The sequence below is a fragment of the Protopterus annectens genome, chromosome 5.part0, assembly GCF_019279795.1.
Source record: "Protopterus annectens isolate FY-2018-M chromosome 5.part0, PAN1.0, whole genome shotgun sequence".
NCBI lineage: Eukaryota > Metazoa > Chordata > Ceratodontiformes > Protopteridae > Protopterus > Protopterus annectens.
Genome location: NC_056735.1, coordinates 58,583,516 through 58,599,345, shown reverse-complemented (window position 1 = coordinate 58,599,345; position 15,830 = coordinate 58,583,516). Strand labels below are relative to the sequence as shown.

General features: G+C 39.7%; 1 protein-coding gene and 1 long non-coding RNA gene across 3 annotated transcripts in view; one reads left to right on the top strand and one right to left on the bottom strand.

The window, feature by feature from the left end:
* Positions 1-15,830, bottom strand: part of POU1F1 (POU class 1 homeobox 1) — a 498,670-nt gene that overhangs the window by 260,865 nt on the left and 221,975 nt on the right. For both annotated transcript variants that reach the window (XM_044072131.1, XM_044072132.1), the window contains exon 3: positions 15,447-15,560. In XM_044072131.1, coding sequence (XP_043928066.1) covers positions 15,447-15,560 — 114 coding nt within the window. The remainder of the gene's footprint in view (positions 1-15,446; positions 15,561-15,830) is intronic.
* Positions 1-15,830, top strand: part of LOC122802488 — a 391,877-nt gene that overhangs the window by 163,764 nt on the left and 212,283 nt on the right. The window lies entirely within an intron of this gene.

The following is a 15,830-nucleotide window of genomic DNA, read 5'->3' as shown; positions in this document are numbered from 1 at the left end:
ACATAGGAAGTATTCTGAAACCACACAAAAGACCAGTGAAAACAGCTCTACTTTCCAAAATAAGAATTTAATAAAAACCTTTTAGTTGTCTCTCCTCTCCTAGCGCCTCGGCTGCAAGCCTTTACAGAATAAAAAAGTGAAGCTCACTCACACAGTCCTTTTATACAGCTGCCATATCAATTAACAATTCATTACATAATAAAATCAGTTCCTAATTGTTAAGCTAACAATTAACCCATGAAATTCTACCAATTGCACTCTTTATTCATTCCTAAAGGCTGCAAAGTTTCATATTTCATTATTAAAATTGCTTCCTTTCTTCTTAAAATCTTTTTCAATACATTTTCATCTCCATGTCTGTTGTATACTTGTTCGAAAATTGTGACTTTCATATTGTCTATTATACCCCCATGTTCTGAATGAAAATGTTCTGCCACTGGGCTGCTCATCTTCCTATTTTTAACATCCCTAACATGTTCTTTTATTCTCTCAGCCAGACTTCTTTTAGTTTCCCCAATATAGCCTTTGCCACAAAAGCATTTTATAAGATATATAATCCCCCTGCTAGTGCAGTTAAATGTTCCTATAGTATTAAAACTTTTCCCTTTAATATCTTCAGCTTCTCTGATTATGTAAGGGCATATTGCACACTTTCCACAGGGGAAAGTTCCCTTCCGTGTTATTGCACATGCTAGCTTCTGTGTTGGTCTCTCAAACCTACCTCTTACTAAAAAATCCTTCAAACTTCTCCCTCTCTGGAAAGAAATAGTAAGCTCAAGATTCACCAAAGAAGGTACCTCCCTTCTTGTCTTGTTCCAACTATTTTTTATCTTTATATAGGAAGTAATTAACCATATCAGCAATAAATAGAAAATTAAAAAGAATAAAAACATATAGTAAATAATTGATTATTACCATATCAGTCTTTAATAACCAATTAACATAATGTATATGATGAATATTTAAACACAAAGCAATTATTAAAAACATGTCTAAAAACTTTTCTAAAAACAGTATATATTGCACTATCCTAAACCACCATCTAGTGTCCTAAAAGAAACATTGGACCTAAGTGTCTCAAATACACAAAGATCTCAGAAAAATCCAGACATAAAATGCATCAAACATAAATGTATATCAAATGTAAAAAATGTAAACAATATGTATATATACAAATTATAAGAAAAGGGTAACTTTCAACAAACCATAAACTCCCCTACTAGAATTCACAAATCAACCAATAAACAAGCCATCCTGGACTGGATATTGATCAGCAACAATCCCCATTCTTATAAAACTGGAATACTCCCAGACAATATCAGCGACCATCTCCTCACCTATATCACTAAACAAAAAGATAACATTCTCAAAGAGGCTACTTATCGTACCATACATAACAAAAAAAACTTTAACCTGTCCTCTTTCCTTAATGAACTCAAGGAATGTAACTGGTCAACTCTAAAACACCTCCCACTTGACGAAGCAGTTACCCATTTCAATAACACTTTCCTACAAATTCTCCAGCATCATGCCCCTTCTCGACTAATTAGAATAGGCTCCAAAGCTGCCCCCTGGCTCTCCAAAAAAAAACAAACAAACAATGCTTGCTAGAAATAAACTATGGACTAAATGGAGAACCACTAAAAACCCTGCTGACCTTCTAAACTTCAAACATCTTAGAAATACTACAAAAAAACTCACCTATCTTGATAAAAAAAAATTTTACCTTCAATATCAACAAAACCAATATTACAACCCCAAAAAATTCTGGTCAGGAATCAATAAACTGCTCCATCCAGGGAATACCAAAATGCCTACACCAGCTATCTTAGCTCAAACCCCACCCAATATAATAGCCAATACATTCAACAACTTCTTCTCTGAAACAGTCACCTCTCTAGCAAACACCATGACTCCCCCCCCTTCCCTTCAAAACACCTCTCCTCAAAATAACACCCCCACTTTAAAATTTAGTACAGTCTCCAGAACCCACATACGTAAGTTACTCTCTAAACTTAAACCTTGCACCCCTTCAGCCGACAAACTACCAGTTGAATATCTGCAACTAGCAGCAGCAGAACTAGCTTACCCAGTCTCTATCTTAATTAACAGAACAATAACCGAATCTACTATCCCATCCTGCTGGAAAGTCTCCCATATCATTCCCCTCCACAAAGGAGGTAACTCTAATGAACTTTCTAACTTCCGGCCTATAGCCCTACTATCTCCACTATCTAAAATCATGGAATGTTGTATTCACCATCAACTCTTATATCATCTCGTGCAAAATGGCCTACTCTTAGACTCTCAACATGGTTTTAGGCCCTACCATAGTACTTCCACTGCCCTTCTCTCCTTCACAGACATGATCAACAAAAATCGCAATAACAACCTTTTCTCCTCTGCCTTATTCCTGGACCTCTCAAAAGCCTTTGATATGGTCAACCATCAACTACTCCTAGATACCTTGACATCCCTCTCACTTGACTCTTCGGCATTACAGTGGTTTGACTCTTATTTGAAAGATAGAAAACAAGCTGTCCTCTGGGACAGCCATATATCCTCTCAGCTCCCAGTCACTATCGGTGATCCTCAAGGATCCATCTTAGGTCCCCTCCTCTTCTCTGTATTTATAAATAACCTGTCTACTTCACTCCCGACATCCACTTGTATTCAGTATGCTGATGATTCAACTCTCATCTGCTCTGCTTTATCTTCAGAAGAACTCCACTCTTCCACCCAAAAAGTCTTTACAGCAGCAGAAAAATGGTTCCAACATATCTGTCTCCTTCTTAATCCCAAAAAAAAACAAATTACTACTCTTCACCCCAACCCTTAAATCTGCCCCAATCTCATTTTCCATTGTGTCCGGCAATGGCACTATCATTAATCCTGACTGTTCCACTAAACTACTAGGCGTTACTATAGACAATCAACTAAGCTTTGACTGCCACATTGATCTAACCATCAAGGCTGTTAATAAAAAGATAGGTGCCCTCTATAGACTTAAGCCCTTTCTTACTGCAACTACCCGAGTGTCTCTTGCCCAAACTCATCTCATCTCTACACTATTGTATGCCTCTCCATCATTTATCAACATTTCAAAAGCTAACCTTCAGAAACTTGCCACAGCCTACCATAGTATTGCCAGGTTTGCCACAGGTTCCCCATTCCGTACTCACCATTGTCTTAATCTCAAAAACCTTAACTGGCTGGAACTTCAGAATCTAATTCTCCTACATCAATTAGTCATCACTTATAAAATTCTCCATTACCCCTCTAATACACCCATACTTAATAACCTCATTTCCCTTACAAAAATCTTACTTCCCTTCGCTCAGCCAGCAAACTTCTAGTAGCTACTCTCAAATCCCACAATAAAGCAGGTGACTCCTTATTTGCCAATACTGTTGGATCATATTGGAATAAACTTCCCATAGAACTGACCACTTTAGGCTCATCTCACCTTTTCAAAAAACAAATAAGGAACCATTTGCAATCCCACTGGCTATGCCCCTGCTCTAATCCTGACTGAGCTCAGGAAACAATCCCTCTCTCCTATACCCTCCTTTGCACTTCTACCTACCCTCTATCACTACTTCTATCCCTCTAGTGTAGTAGACCTAGCAACTCACCGGCTTGTTAATTTCTCCTATACTAGCTCTTCTTCCTTTACTTGCTATAACACTGCAACCTGTCATTTCTCCTTTTAGCTAACCTAGATACTGATCTCTTCTGTGCAAATCTCTATCCTAAAGTAGTACCCGGCACAACATGTCTGCTACTAATTTGTTAATGATGTAAATATTTATAGACTCTCCATGTGTCACTATTTTCTCCCTTCTTCATTTTTTAGCAGTCTTACTCTAGCAAATATTAAGTCATAATGATTCCTTACTATTGTTTATTTCTTGTTAAATTGCCTCTGCATTGTACTACTTTACATGATAATAGTTCCTTTATTTGCTTGCATGCTTTGTATACTTTTGTTATTTGTTATCTACTAGTATATTAGTGGAGCTTTTCTCCTCGGGCCTCTGCTGAAAATGGACATGTATCCAGCCAGACTAGCCCGGTCAACAAATGTAAAATAAAATAAAATAAAATAAAAAAAAAAGGGGTAAAAAAACACACACTTCAGATACACACTCAATGTTTACATAAATTGAATAAATTATGATAGCCTAACTGCTCTTAGTTTTAAAATAGGGTCTAAGGACACATTTTCATTAAGCCCTGGGCCTCTATTGGCTTCCATTGCAAGCTGCCAATAGACCTCTTTATATTCTATTTTAGTCTCCCAGGGTCCACCTAACATCAATTGGAACTTCTTCCAATACAAAAGAATAAAAATGTAGCTTGAATAAAAACCAAAGTGTGTTTATAGAATGCAATTTTCTCATTCTTAGTTTTCACATCATACAAGTGCTCATAAATTCTACTTTTAAGCTTGCGCTCAGTCTTCCCTATATAAAAAGCATTACAGTTCTCACACTGAGCAATTTAAATCACCCTGATGCTATTACAGTTGGCATGAGTTCTACCTGTAATAGATTTGCCCTTACCCTTAATATACAGTGACATACTGTGTGATATATAAGGCCCCTCATCATCCTTCTTATGATTAAGAACCACACTGTTCTGATCAATTTTGTGTCCAGGTGTGCCATTGTTCTTCTCTAAAAGGGGGGAAATCTATCCTTCCTTCCTGCCTTAACTTCTTCAATAACTTCTTCGATTAATTTCAGGGGATATTTTCTCTCTATAAACATCTTTAATTTATCACATTCCTTAAGGAAATCTAATTTATCTGAAGTAATTCTACATAATGGCAATACTAATGTTATGACAAATATTATTATTATAGAACAGTAAAAGTTTGTTAGCTTTTCAGACTTGGATGCTATTTCTAAAAATGTCCCTTAAATTTACATTTAGGAAGGGGTTGAATATTAAGGCTTTATTGGATCAGAATAGGAATAAAAAAATAAGCTAAATAACAAGAAAAGCAGAACATTTAAATGTGGTACTTATACTCCGTGCCCTTATATATCACACAGTGAGTCAGTGTATATTAAGGATAGCGGCAAATATATTACAGGTAGAACTCATACCAACTGTAATAGCATTCGGGTGATTTATATTGCTCAGTGTGAGAACTGCAATGCTTTTTATATAGGAAAGACTTGAGCATAAGCTTAAAAGGAGAATTTATGAGCACTTGTATGATGTGAAAACTAAGAATGAAAAAAGTACATTATATAAACACACTTTGGTTCAAGCTACATTTTTATTTTTTTGTATGGGAAGAAGTTGCAATTGATGATGGGCCCTAGGAGACTAAAATAGAATGTAAAGATGTTTATTGGCAGCTTGCAATGGAAGCCAATAGTGCCCCAGGGCTTAATGAAAATGTGTCTTTAGCCCCTATTCTAAAACTAAGAGCAGCTAGGCTATGATAATTTATTCATTTATATATAAATATTAAGAGTTTATCTGAATTGTTTTCTTTTTACTCCTTTTACACTCCCTTTTTCTTATAATTCGTATATATGCATATTGTTTACATTATTTTACATTTGATACACATTTATTTTTGATGCATTTTATGTCTGGATTTTACTGAGTCCTTTGCCTGTTTGAGAGAGTTAGGTGTAATGTTTCTTTTAGGACACTAGATGGTGGTTTAGGATAGTGCAATATATATTGTTTTTAGAAATGTGTAATCATTTTAAATCGAGGTGCTGGCTACTGAGATTTGTCTGCATACATCAACTGGACATAAGCTGATTTAAGTATATTTTCTGCACTTTTTGTAGTTGAAAATGTCTTGTGTGTGTCTCTGAAGCTCTGCGGTAGTTGTTAGACTGCTTTGAAATTCCTTTAAGTGTTAATTAGCTTGGGGGGTTTCTGCTAACATTAAAATCTGTGTTGGTTACATTTCTAGTAATCATTTTAAATCGAGGTGCTGGCTACTGAGATTTGTCTGCATACATCAACTGGACATAAGCTGATTTAAAACGATACCATGCACTGGGTCCGGGTCTGGGACCGTTGTTTTGGTGTGTGCTTCATTTGTTTTTTGTGCATTTATAAGCTGATTTAAGTATATTTTCTGCACTTTTTGTGGTTTTATAATTTGGACTGTGATTTCTCATATCTAGCTCTGTTAAAACTGTCTTCCCCACTCCCCCTCCTTGTTCTTGGTTGTAGTTTAAATTGGTGGCTTTTGCAGTGCCCGCCCCACTGTAGATATGATCTAGGACACAACCCCAGTCCCATCTCTTTACCGCATTCTACCTAATAAACCCTTTCTGCACTTGCTTTTAGTCCTTTTTAATTTAATTACATTTTTTCAAACTGTGTGTGGACTAATATTGCTACATACTCAAGTGTGCCAGCTTGCACTGCATGTGAATTGTTTTTACTACTGTTTTTGCTACTTTTCTGAAAAAAAAATTATCTGCTTTTACTGTATTTGTGTTTCTTCCTACTTTATTTTGCTTTTGCGTCATCTTAAAAGTACTCAGTTGTATTTATTACTTCTTGGTGTAGCTCATTCTAAGCCTTTTAGTTTAAGCACTTGGGCTTCAGACCAGTTGTTCTACATTAAGAAGGTTTGTGGTCTGCACTGTAGTGGCAGGACAGGTAGCTTACATCCTTCTAAGTTGGGAACTGCTGATTGAGGGCTCAGTGTCAGTTATTCTAAAAGTATATTAATTCTGGTTAAAGCACTTGGGCTTCAGGCCAGTTATTTTACATTAAAAGGGTTCGTGGTCTGCATTCTTGTGAGAGGAGAGGCTGGACTCTGCCCTTCTGAGCTGGGAATTTCTGGTTAAAGGCTTATAGTGCCTGCATATTTGTACTGCTTCTTACTGAAATTGGTACACCTTGTTTGCTGTAGCATAGACTAGATCCAGGCCTGCTGAATCTAGCTTTGTTTGTATAACTTGAGCACTAATCCAGGCATTCTTCAAAGTATTCAATTGTATTTATTACTGCTTGGTAGTAACTTGATTAAAGTGTAGCTATCATTCTAAGTCTTTTGGATTAAGCACTTGGGCTTCAGACCAGTTGTTTTACATTAGGAAGGTTTGTGGCCTGCACTGTGGTGGCAGGACAGGTAGCTTACATCCTTCTAAGTTGGGAACTGCTGATTGAGGGCTCAGTGTCTGTTATTCTAAAAGTGTATTAGTTCTGGTTTAAGCACTTGGGCTTCAGGCCAGTTATTTTACATTAAGAAGGTTCGTGGTCTGCACTCTTGTGGGAGGAGAGGCTGGACTCTGCCCTTCTGAGCTGGGAATTTCTAGTTAAAGGCTTATAGTGCCTGCATATTTCAACTGTTTCTTACTGAAATTGGTACACCTTGTTTGCTGTAGCATAGACTAGATCCAGGCCTGCTGAATCTAGCTCTGTTTGTATGCTTGTTCTTTGTTTGCTTGTTATTTCCCTGAAACGCTAATACCACCTAAAACACGTCTTTTCAGCGCTTCTGTGGATCCCTAGTGATATCTGCATTGCTTACTGTACTCATTTCCTTGTTTCCCTTAAAAGAAAGTTATTGTTTGTCATTTTTGCATTTAAGTTACCTGTAACACATTGCATTTAAGTTACCTGGCACTTGCTCACTAAAGGCACTTGCTCACTAAAGCAATTATATAAGTCAGCACTAAAAATGAAAAGCACTACATTCTCACAAAGTCCTCTTGAGTACCTTGTTCCCCATTGGCCCTTTTTTTCAATTATAAAGGAATTCCCAATACTATTCTAGCATGTCCAAAGGTCAGTTGTCAATATTCTCTCCGGTCCAGCTGGTGAATCTGGGAATCTTGAGGCAATGTTACAACTGCCTCATGTACACAGACAACCCTCTCCTCCTCCCGACAAATTCCAACACATGGGAGAGATGCATCCATATAGCCAAACTGGAGGCTAAGCTCTCTCAACTCAGTACTTGTGTAACCAGTCAGGAGGAGAAGGAAACCACACTCAGTACAATTCCAGTCTCACATAGACCTACCACGACAGCAAACCAAACACATAAACACACAAAAACATACTTGGAGGCTCTAAATAAAAATCTGTCTAAGCAGCAGAGACCTCCAAAGCAGACACCCAAGCAACTGCTACCCCAAAACAAAACACGTGCAACACATAGCTCACAAAGCCAGTGTGCCGAACAGTCACAGCCCTTAAGGCTAAACAACACACCTGATATACTTGTAATAGGTGACTCTATCGTCAGGCACACTGACGTCCCGCTCACCAGGCTGAACAAGGAGAAGGTCACGGTGAGCTGCCTGTTGGGCGCTAGGATCCGCCACATAACGCAAGCACTCAGGTCACTCCAAGGCAAGTACAAATATGACTCAGTCATTGTCCATGCTGGTGTGAATGACCTGAGACGTACCTCCCTGGACTACATGAAATCTGAGCATGTGGCCCAGGCCGGTATGACCCTGACCTTGAGTAGCATCTTACCCTCACCAAGAATGATGCCACAATATGAAGACACGATGATCAATTTCAACAATTGGCTTAAGTATTGGTGTCATTCAAAGGGGATCCAATGCCTGTCAGCCTGGGATGACATGCTCGACAAGCCACGATGCTTCGCTAGGGACGGCTTACACCTGTCACCTCTGGGCTTTCAGATATTGGCAAAGGCTCTTGCTACCCTCATAGTGCCTTTTTTAGGCAAGGCTCAAAAGACAAACCCACCTCCATAGGTATCACAAGGGATAAGAAACTAAGAATAATGCTACTCAATGCCAGAAGTCTAAACCTCAAGATGCACGCACTCGAAACTCTCCTTAGCATGGAGAACATCGATATCTGTGCAGTAACAGAAACCTGGTTCAAGGCTCCCGAGAGCACCCCAGCACTACCAGGTTATACCTCATACCATGCTTTTCAGCCCCAAAACTTGGACCGACCCACAAAAGGAGGGGGAGTATCAATATTCATCAAAGATACCCACACCTCCAGGTTGGTGGCACAGCACGAAGCATCAGAGACTATCCATGTGCAACTAACTGTGGGTAAAACTGCCTTCCAGTTTATAGCCTGCTACAGACCACCCTCCCTAACCCAGGAACCCCACTCGGCCTTCCTGAAAACACTGGAAATTATGAAGGTCTCTCCAAGCACCATTATATTGGGCGACTTCAACTACCCAAACATAGACTGGGAGCATTACTCTAGCTCCAACACCCTAGCCCAAAGGTTCCTAGAATTTATAAACTCAAATACTATGGAACAACTTGTTACCACTCCTGCAAGAGGGGAAAACATACTGGACCTGATCATCACCAACATAGGGACTCTATGCTCCAGACCAGAAGTGTATTCCTCACTGGTAAGATCAGACCATAAACTAATCTCATTGTATATTCACATCCCGACACCACCCCCTGCCCAGAAAACCACAGTGAAAAACTTCTCTAAAGCAAATTTCACACTCCTCAAAACTGAGGTGGAATCCTTCAAAGCCCCCGGGCCTATGGAAAATACGGCCCAGACCGCAGAATCCTTTATAAACACATTCTATGAACACCTTCAGGAATGCATGGATCATGCGATCCCAAATAAAACCAAGACCCAATCCTCCAAAGGCAGACGTCCTGTCTGGTGGACCCCAACCATAAACAAACTATACAATAGAAGGAGGAAGCTACTAAATGATAGAGCAAAATTCCAAAAAGGGAAGGCATCTCTAATCAGTAGTACCAAAAAACTACGGGCACTCATAAAATTGTCTAAGGCCAGCTTTGAGAGAAAAATTGCACAGGACACTAAGGATAATCACAAGGCTTTCTTTAGTTATGTTAGGAACCTGGGTGGTAATTCCCAGATATGCTCAGAATTAGTCCAAAATGACAAAAATACACCGAACCTACAGACATTGCCAACATCCTAGCTGACAGGTTCAGTGCAAACTTCTCCCCCCCTCCCCACCAAAAGGGCAAATATCTATCCCAGCAGAGTACTGCCCCCCTGACATTTCAGATGCTCAGGTAAGAGCCGCCCTCTCCAAAGCAAAAAACACAGCATCAATGGGACCAGACGGTGTCCCAGGCTGCATCCTACATGAACTCCAAGAAGAGCTAAACCCAAACATAAAACTACTGTTCACTCTCAGCCTTACTACAGGATATGTACCCAAAGAGTGGCATACAGCAACTGTGGTCCCTCTCCACAAAGGTGGTGCCTCAACCGATCCTGGAAACTATCGCCCCATAAGCCTGACTAGCTTGGTCTGCAAAGTTATGGAAAGGATCATCATGAACCTCATAAATAAAGATATTGGGGACCTACAGACACTGGATCCTACCCAGTTTGGCTTTGTTAAGGGCAGATCCTGCCTCTTAAACCTGGTTGATTTCTTTGAAACAGTCACCAAGGTCATTGATGAGGGGAAGGTGGTCCACACAGCCTACTTGGACCTCGCAAAAGCCTTCGATACAATACCCCACTCGGGCATTATAGATAAGCTCACCAGCTTAAATATAAGCCCCTATGTCACTAGATGGGTTGCAAACTGGCTCAAGGACAGAACCCACATGCTTAGAATTGCTGGAGCCATGTCAGACTCTAAACCAGTTACAAGTGGCATCCCACAAGGCTCAGTCCTGGGACCTCTCTTGTTCGGTATATATTTCTCGGAGGTACAGGCTAACACAGAAGGACTGTGGCTGACCAAGTTCACAGATGACTGCAAACTGGGCGCCATAATCGACTCTCCAGCTGACACAAGCATCCTCCAAAAGGGCCTCATAGAAACAGACAACTGGTGCCAGAGCCATGGCCTCAAGCTAAACGCCAAAAAGTGTATAGTCATCCCCTTTGGCAAAAACAAAGTGCCCACAAATTACCACATAGGTGGTAATCCATTAAGTGCAGAAGAAGTAATTAGGGACCTGGGGACCCAAGTTGATAGCAATCTCTCATTTGACAACCACGTGGCCAAAGTGGATAGAAAAACATTTTATATAGCCCACCTAATCATGAAGGGATTCACATCTAGATCAGGGGAGGTCATCGTGCCTCTTTACTCATCCCTCATCAGGCCCATAATTGAGTACAATGCCCCTTTTGGAATGTACCTCACCAGACACCTGCAGCAACTGGAAAGACCCCAAAAGTACCTCACCAAGAGGATCAAAGGGCTCAAACAGATGCCATATGCTGCCCGGTTAAAGAAACTCCAGCTCTACTCAGTGGCATACCGCCTGTTCAGAGGCGATCTGTGTCTGACATATAAAGCCACGTCCAACCCGGAATTAATGGACATGCTGCACCTCAGAAAATCCAAATCCCATCGAGCTACATGCTCGAGAGACTTGAACCTCAGCACTGAAATAAATAGGACATGCTGGAGGGACAGATTCATAACCCAGAGGCTCCCTTCACTCTGGAATAAAATCCCAGTCCAGGTTAGGCAGAGTCCCTCATTGACTCTCTTCAAGAGGAATCTTGATGAGTGGATGGGAGATCGTAGGTTTACCCCGGGTATCACTTCTGTGTCACTGTTAGACAGAGGCACAGTATACTAACCTCAAAAAAGGGCATAGCAAAATTAATTTAAAATGGGTGGCGAAAGCCAAACACATTCTGGCTAGGCTTATAAATGCCCTAGGGCAGATAGCCTAGTATGAACCTATGAACCTATGTTTTTAGACATGTTTTTAATGATTGTTTTATGTTAAAATATTCATCATATACATTATGTTAATAGGTTGTTAAAGACTGATATGGTAATAGTCAATTATTTAATATATATATTTTTCCTTTTAGTTTTCCATTTATTGCTGATATTGTTATTTACTTATTCTGTGTTGCTATGACTATTCATTGGGATTTAATTGTTTTTAATTGTCAATTAACAAGATGGGTTATTGGATATGGAGTATATAAACCCCAGAGTTGTTTAGTGTGATACTTCTGATAAAGTCTGTGAAATGAAAATGCAATTATTTAATTGTTTCTCTTTTTATGTTAAAGTTTATTTTGGATTATCTGGAGTCAAGCCTGTTTCCTCTTCAAAGCTTTTTTGTCTGATTCTTTACTAGGTGCAGGCACTCTCTGTCTGACCTTGTTTAATCTCTCTCTATCTTGTATAGTATCTCCAAATGCTTATGCAGCAAACCTGCTCTAACTAATACAAGCAGGTTCACCTCTGCTCCTACAACACACCTCTCAATTGCCAGGTACTCCCCAGAAAATACCAAATTTACCCTTATAATAAGAGTTTAATGAAATCCCTTGTGGCCCATTTTTACATAACAGTTTTCTTGCAGGTGGACACGCAACAGCCATATCATCAGTAGTCTGGCCCACAATTCCTTGTTATCATCAACGTAATATCACTAGAGCCATGAGTGCAAAGTATTCCATGGGAGCCAAACAATGTGACAAGGAAATACTTTATCAGATGTGGTACAAGGTTCTGACAGACTACCGTTGATTACACAAAGCCAGTTATATTGCTCCTTATTGCTGCATTTCTGAGCTGGTCATAGCAAGCACTAGGCTAACTGCTCTTGGGAGCCATTTTAAGCCTAGACAGTTTTCCTTTTTGTACTCAAAATAACCTATCCCATTTGGCTATAGATTAGCCTTACCCATCCCATGGTCAATAATTGTATATTACCCCAATAACAATAATTGGGATCATACCATAGATAATTTGAGGGGACCCATGCATGGGATAAAACATTTAAGAGTTGCATCTGTCCATTAGTAGTACAGAGGAGTAGTCCTGGAATACACTTTCTATTTCCCATCCATGGATCTAATTTGTGCTTGAAAATGGACAGGGAGGAACTTTGTCTTATGTGGATGGGGAGTCTGTTCTGCTGCATTATGATTTACCGAGAGCCTCTACCTATGAGCAGTAAATGAAATGAATTCATATCCAATCAACACTGTAGACAAGAAGTGCACCTATTTTAAAAGTTTCTGATTGTTGGTCTTTGCTCCTATGTATTGCTGACTTTGTCTTTAATTCTTTACGTAATAAACTGAGGGCACTTGTATGCACACAAAATGGCATAAGTACTGACATAACATAAATTATGTAATATTCCATTATCAGCAGAGAAAGGGGAGATCAAATTAATCTCCAATATTACTCTCTGGGTGCATCCAGTCAGGTAACAGGCAAACCACTCTAGGATGGCACCTGTAATACCACAGTAATGCTCCAATCAGTATAGAAGAATAGATGATCCAGTATGTCAAAAGGTGAGAAGAGACTGAGCAGGACCAGAAAAGAGTAACAACATCAATCTATCATCATAAATAATTCATTAAAGACTGTGGTCAGAGCCATCTCAGTGTTATGTCTAGCTCTAAAGCTGGACCAGAAAAGAATGTTGATACTATTACCTTTCAAGGTCACTATACCAATGAGATGACGTACATTCAACTTGTCCTTCCTGATGAATATCCGTAGAGAGCTTCTTGTATGTCTGTGATGTGCATCTTACTAACCCTTTCATATTAATATTCAAAGAGAGCTTATTACATGTTTTAAATAACACTTAATTGCTGTTAATTGCCTTTAATTTTCTTTTCTGTTCTTTTTTTATTTTTGTTCTCAGTATGTATTTCTTATGTACAGAATGGTTTGCACTTGATTCTATAATATACTTTTATCCCCCCCACTTCCTTTCCAACAACGATTAGCACTTGGGCTGTCATCCTGATTCCATGCCCTTTACTGCCCTAGATCCCTCCACTGCTGATGCCAGTCTATGTGTGAGCTGACTTTAGTGGTGGGTGATGGACCAGTTTTGTGGTAAGCTGACCTTACTGGCGTTCATGTTAATGTCTGAGGAATGAAAACTCCCAGCAGGGGCACAGGATTCAGCACCAGGAGCCATCATGTCTACACTGAACAGGCAGTTATCCCTATCTCTAACACTTCTCCTGGACTTCTTATGTATATAGTTCAGTGGAGTGGGCAATGATGAATGACCCAAAGATGCACCTTGAGGCCTTAGAACAGCCTACCTACTTGCCTCCGCATATGTCCAGCCTGGCAGTCTGTTTCATTATAAATTCTGGCCTCTGCCAGAGAAAGATATATCTCTACCTGCCCCAAGACTGCATCAACCCAGAGAAGAGAGAGAGAGAGAGAGACTAAAAAGTGATAACAACATAACACTAACATTCTCATGCATTTCCACTTCTAATTACTTTTACAAGATACCAATAATAATGTTCTTAATGTTGACCATATGGCCACTGACAAAAAGTAGGGTTCCCATTATCACGAATCATTCATATATAACAAAAGGGCCTTAGAGAAACAGATGCTTGGTGCCAGAGCCATGGGCTCAAACTTATTGCCAAGAAATGTAGTTATCCCCTTTGGGAAAAAACATGTATCCATGAATTACCACATAGGTGACAGTACACTAAACACCAAAAGTGTGATGAGAGACTTAGGGACACAGATGGACAGTGGTCTCACCTTTGATAACCACATCACCACAACAGTCAGGAAATCCTTCTACATGACACACCTCATCACTAAGCACTTTTCATCCAGAAAAAAGGAGGTTATTGTCCCACTGTACTCATCCCTCATTAGACCCATTATAGAATACAACTACCCATTTGGTATGTACCTCACAAGACATCTGCAACAGCTGGGAAGGCTGCAGAAATACCTCACTAAAAGAATCACAGGCCTAAAGCAGATGCCCTATGCTGACTGTCTAAAAACCTCCAGCTATTCTCTGTGGCATATCATCTACTCAGAGGAGATCTCTTCTTAACATACAAGACCATGTTAAACCCTGAGCTGTTGGACATGCTCCACTTAAAGAAATCCTAATCCCTCAAAGCCACAAGCTCCAGGGATCTAAACTTTCTCATCACAATGAACAAAACATGTTGGAGGGATAGGTTCCTGACCCAGAGACTCCCCATACTCTGGAATAGACTGCCCATACATGTCAAGCAGAGTGCTTCCTTGGCCCTCTTCAAAAGGAACCTTGACAATTGGATGGGAGATAGGAAATTCACTCCAGGGATCATGTCAGTCACCCTGCTAGTCAGGGGTCCAGAAAAGTAAATATTGTGGGAAGAAATATCCAGGGAATTGTTTTGGCTAGGGTTGTATAGGCCCTAGGGCCTATAGCCTAGTACCAACCTATGAATCTTGTTGTATATATTCTGACATGATTTTTCCACTATGAGTAATTATTACCAACAACCATTTACAGATTGGGAAGACTGCAGTACATCTTGGTAGACAGTCTAAATGAACTTCACAAACATTTTTGTAAACTTTAATTGTGCCATTCAAACACTAGCCAGGTTAGTACTCTCTTTTCCTCTCTCTCTCTCCCTCTCTCTGCAAACATGTTAACATTTTATGATCAAAGTACACACTCCTAGTGATTGGTGGCTATCAATGCCGAAAGCAAACTTACCTTGAATGGAACTCACACTGTTGACTAGGCTGGCATGAGGCATGCTGCATGTCTGCAGTAATCTTGTCTGTGATATACTTGCAGATAGCATTTCATGTGTTGTGGGCTTAAGACCTGTGAAATAGAAAATATATATTAGCTGCATTTTAAAACTGTATTTCTTGTTTACAGTCCTGTTAATTTTATTATTTCATCCATACATTTGGTAGTAAAGTAAGTAGTTAATCTCTTGCATCTCTGATTCTTTTTTCCCCCTTTCTGATATTAAACTAAACTGACATGTACTTTAATTATTTGTTTGTTTGCTTTTGTTTACAGGGAAAGACCATCTGGGAACCAAAATGCCCATTTATAGAGGAGGCCTGGGGTGAAAAGCTCCAAAAC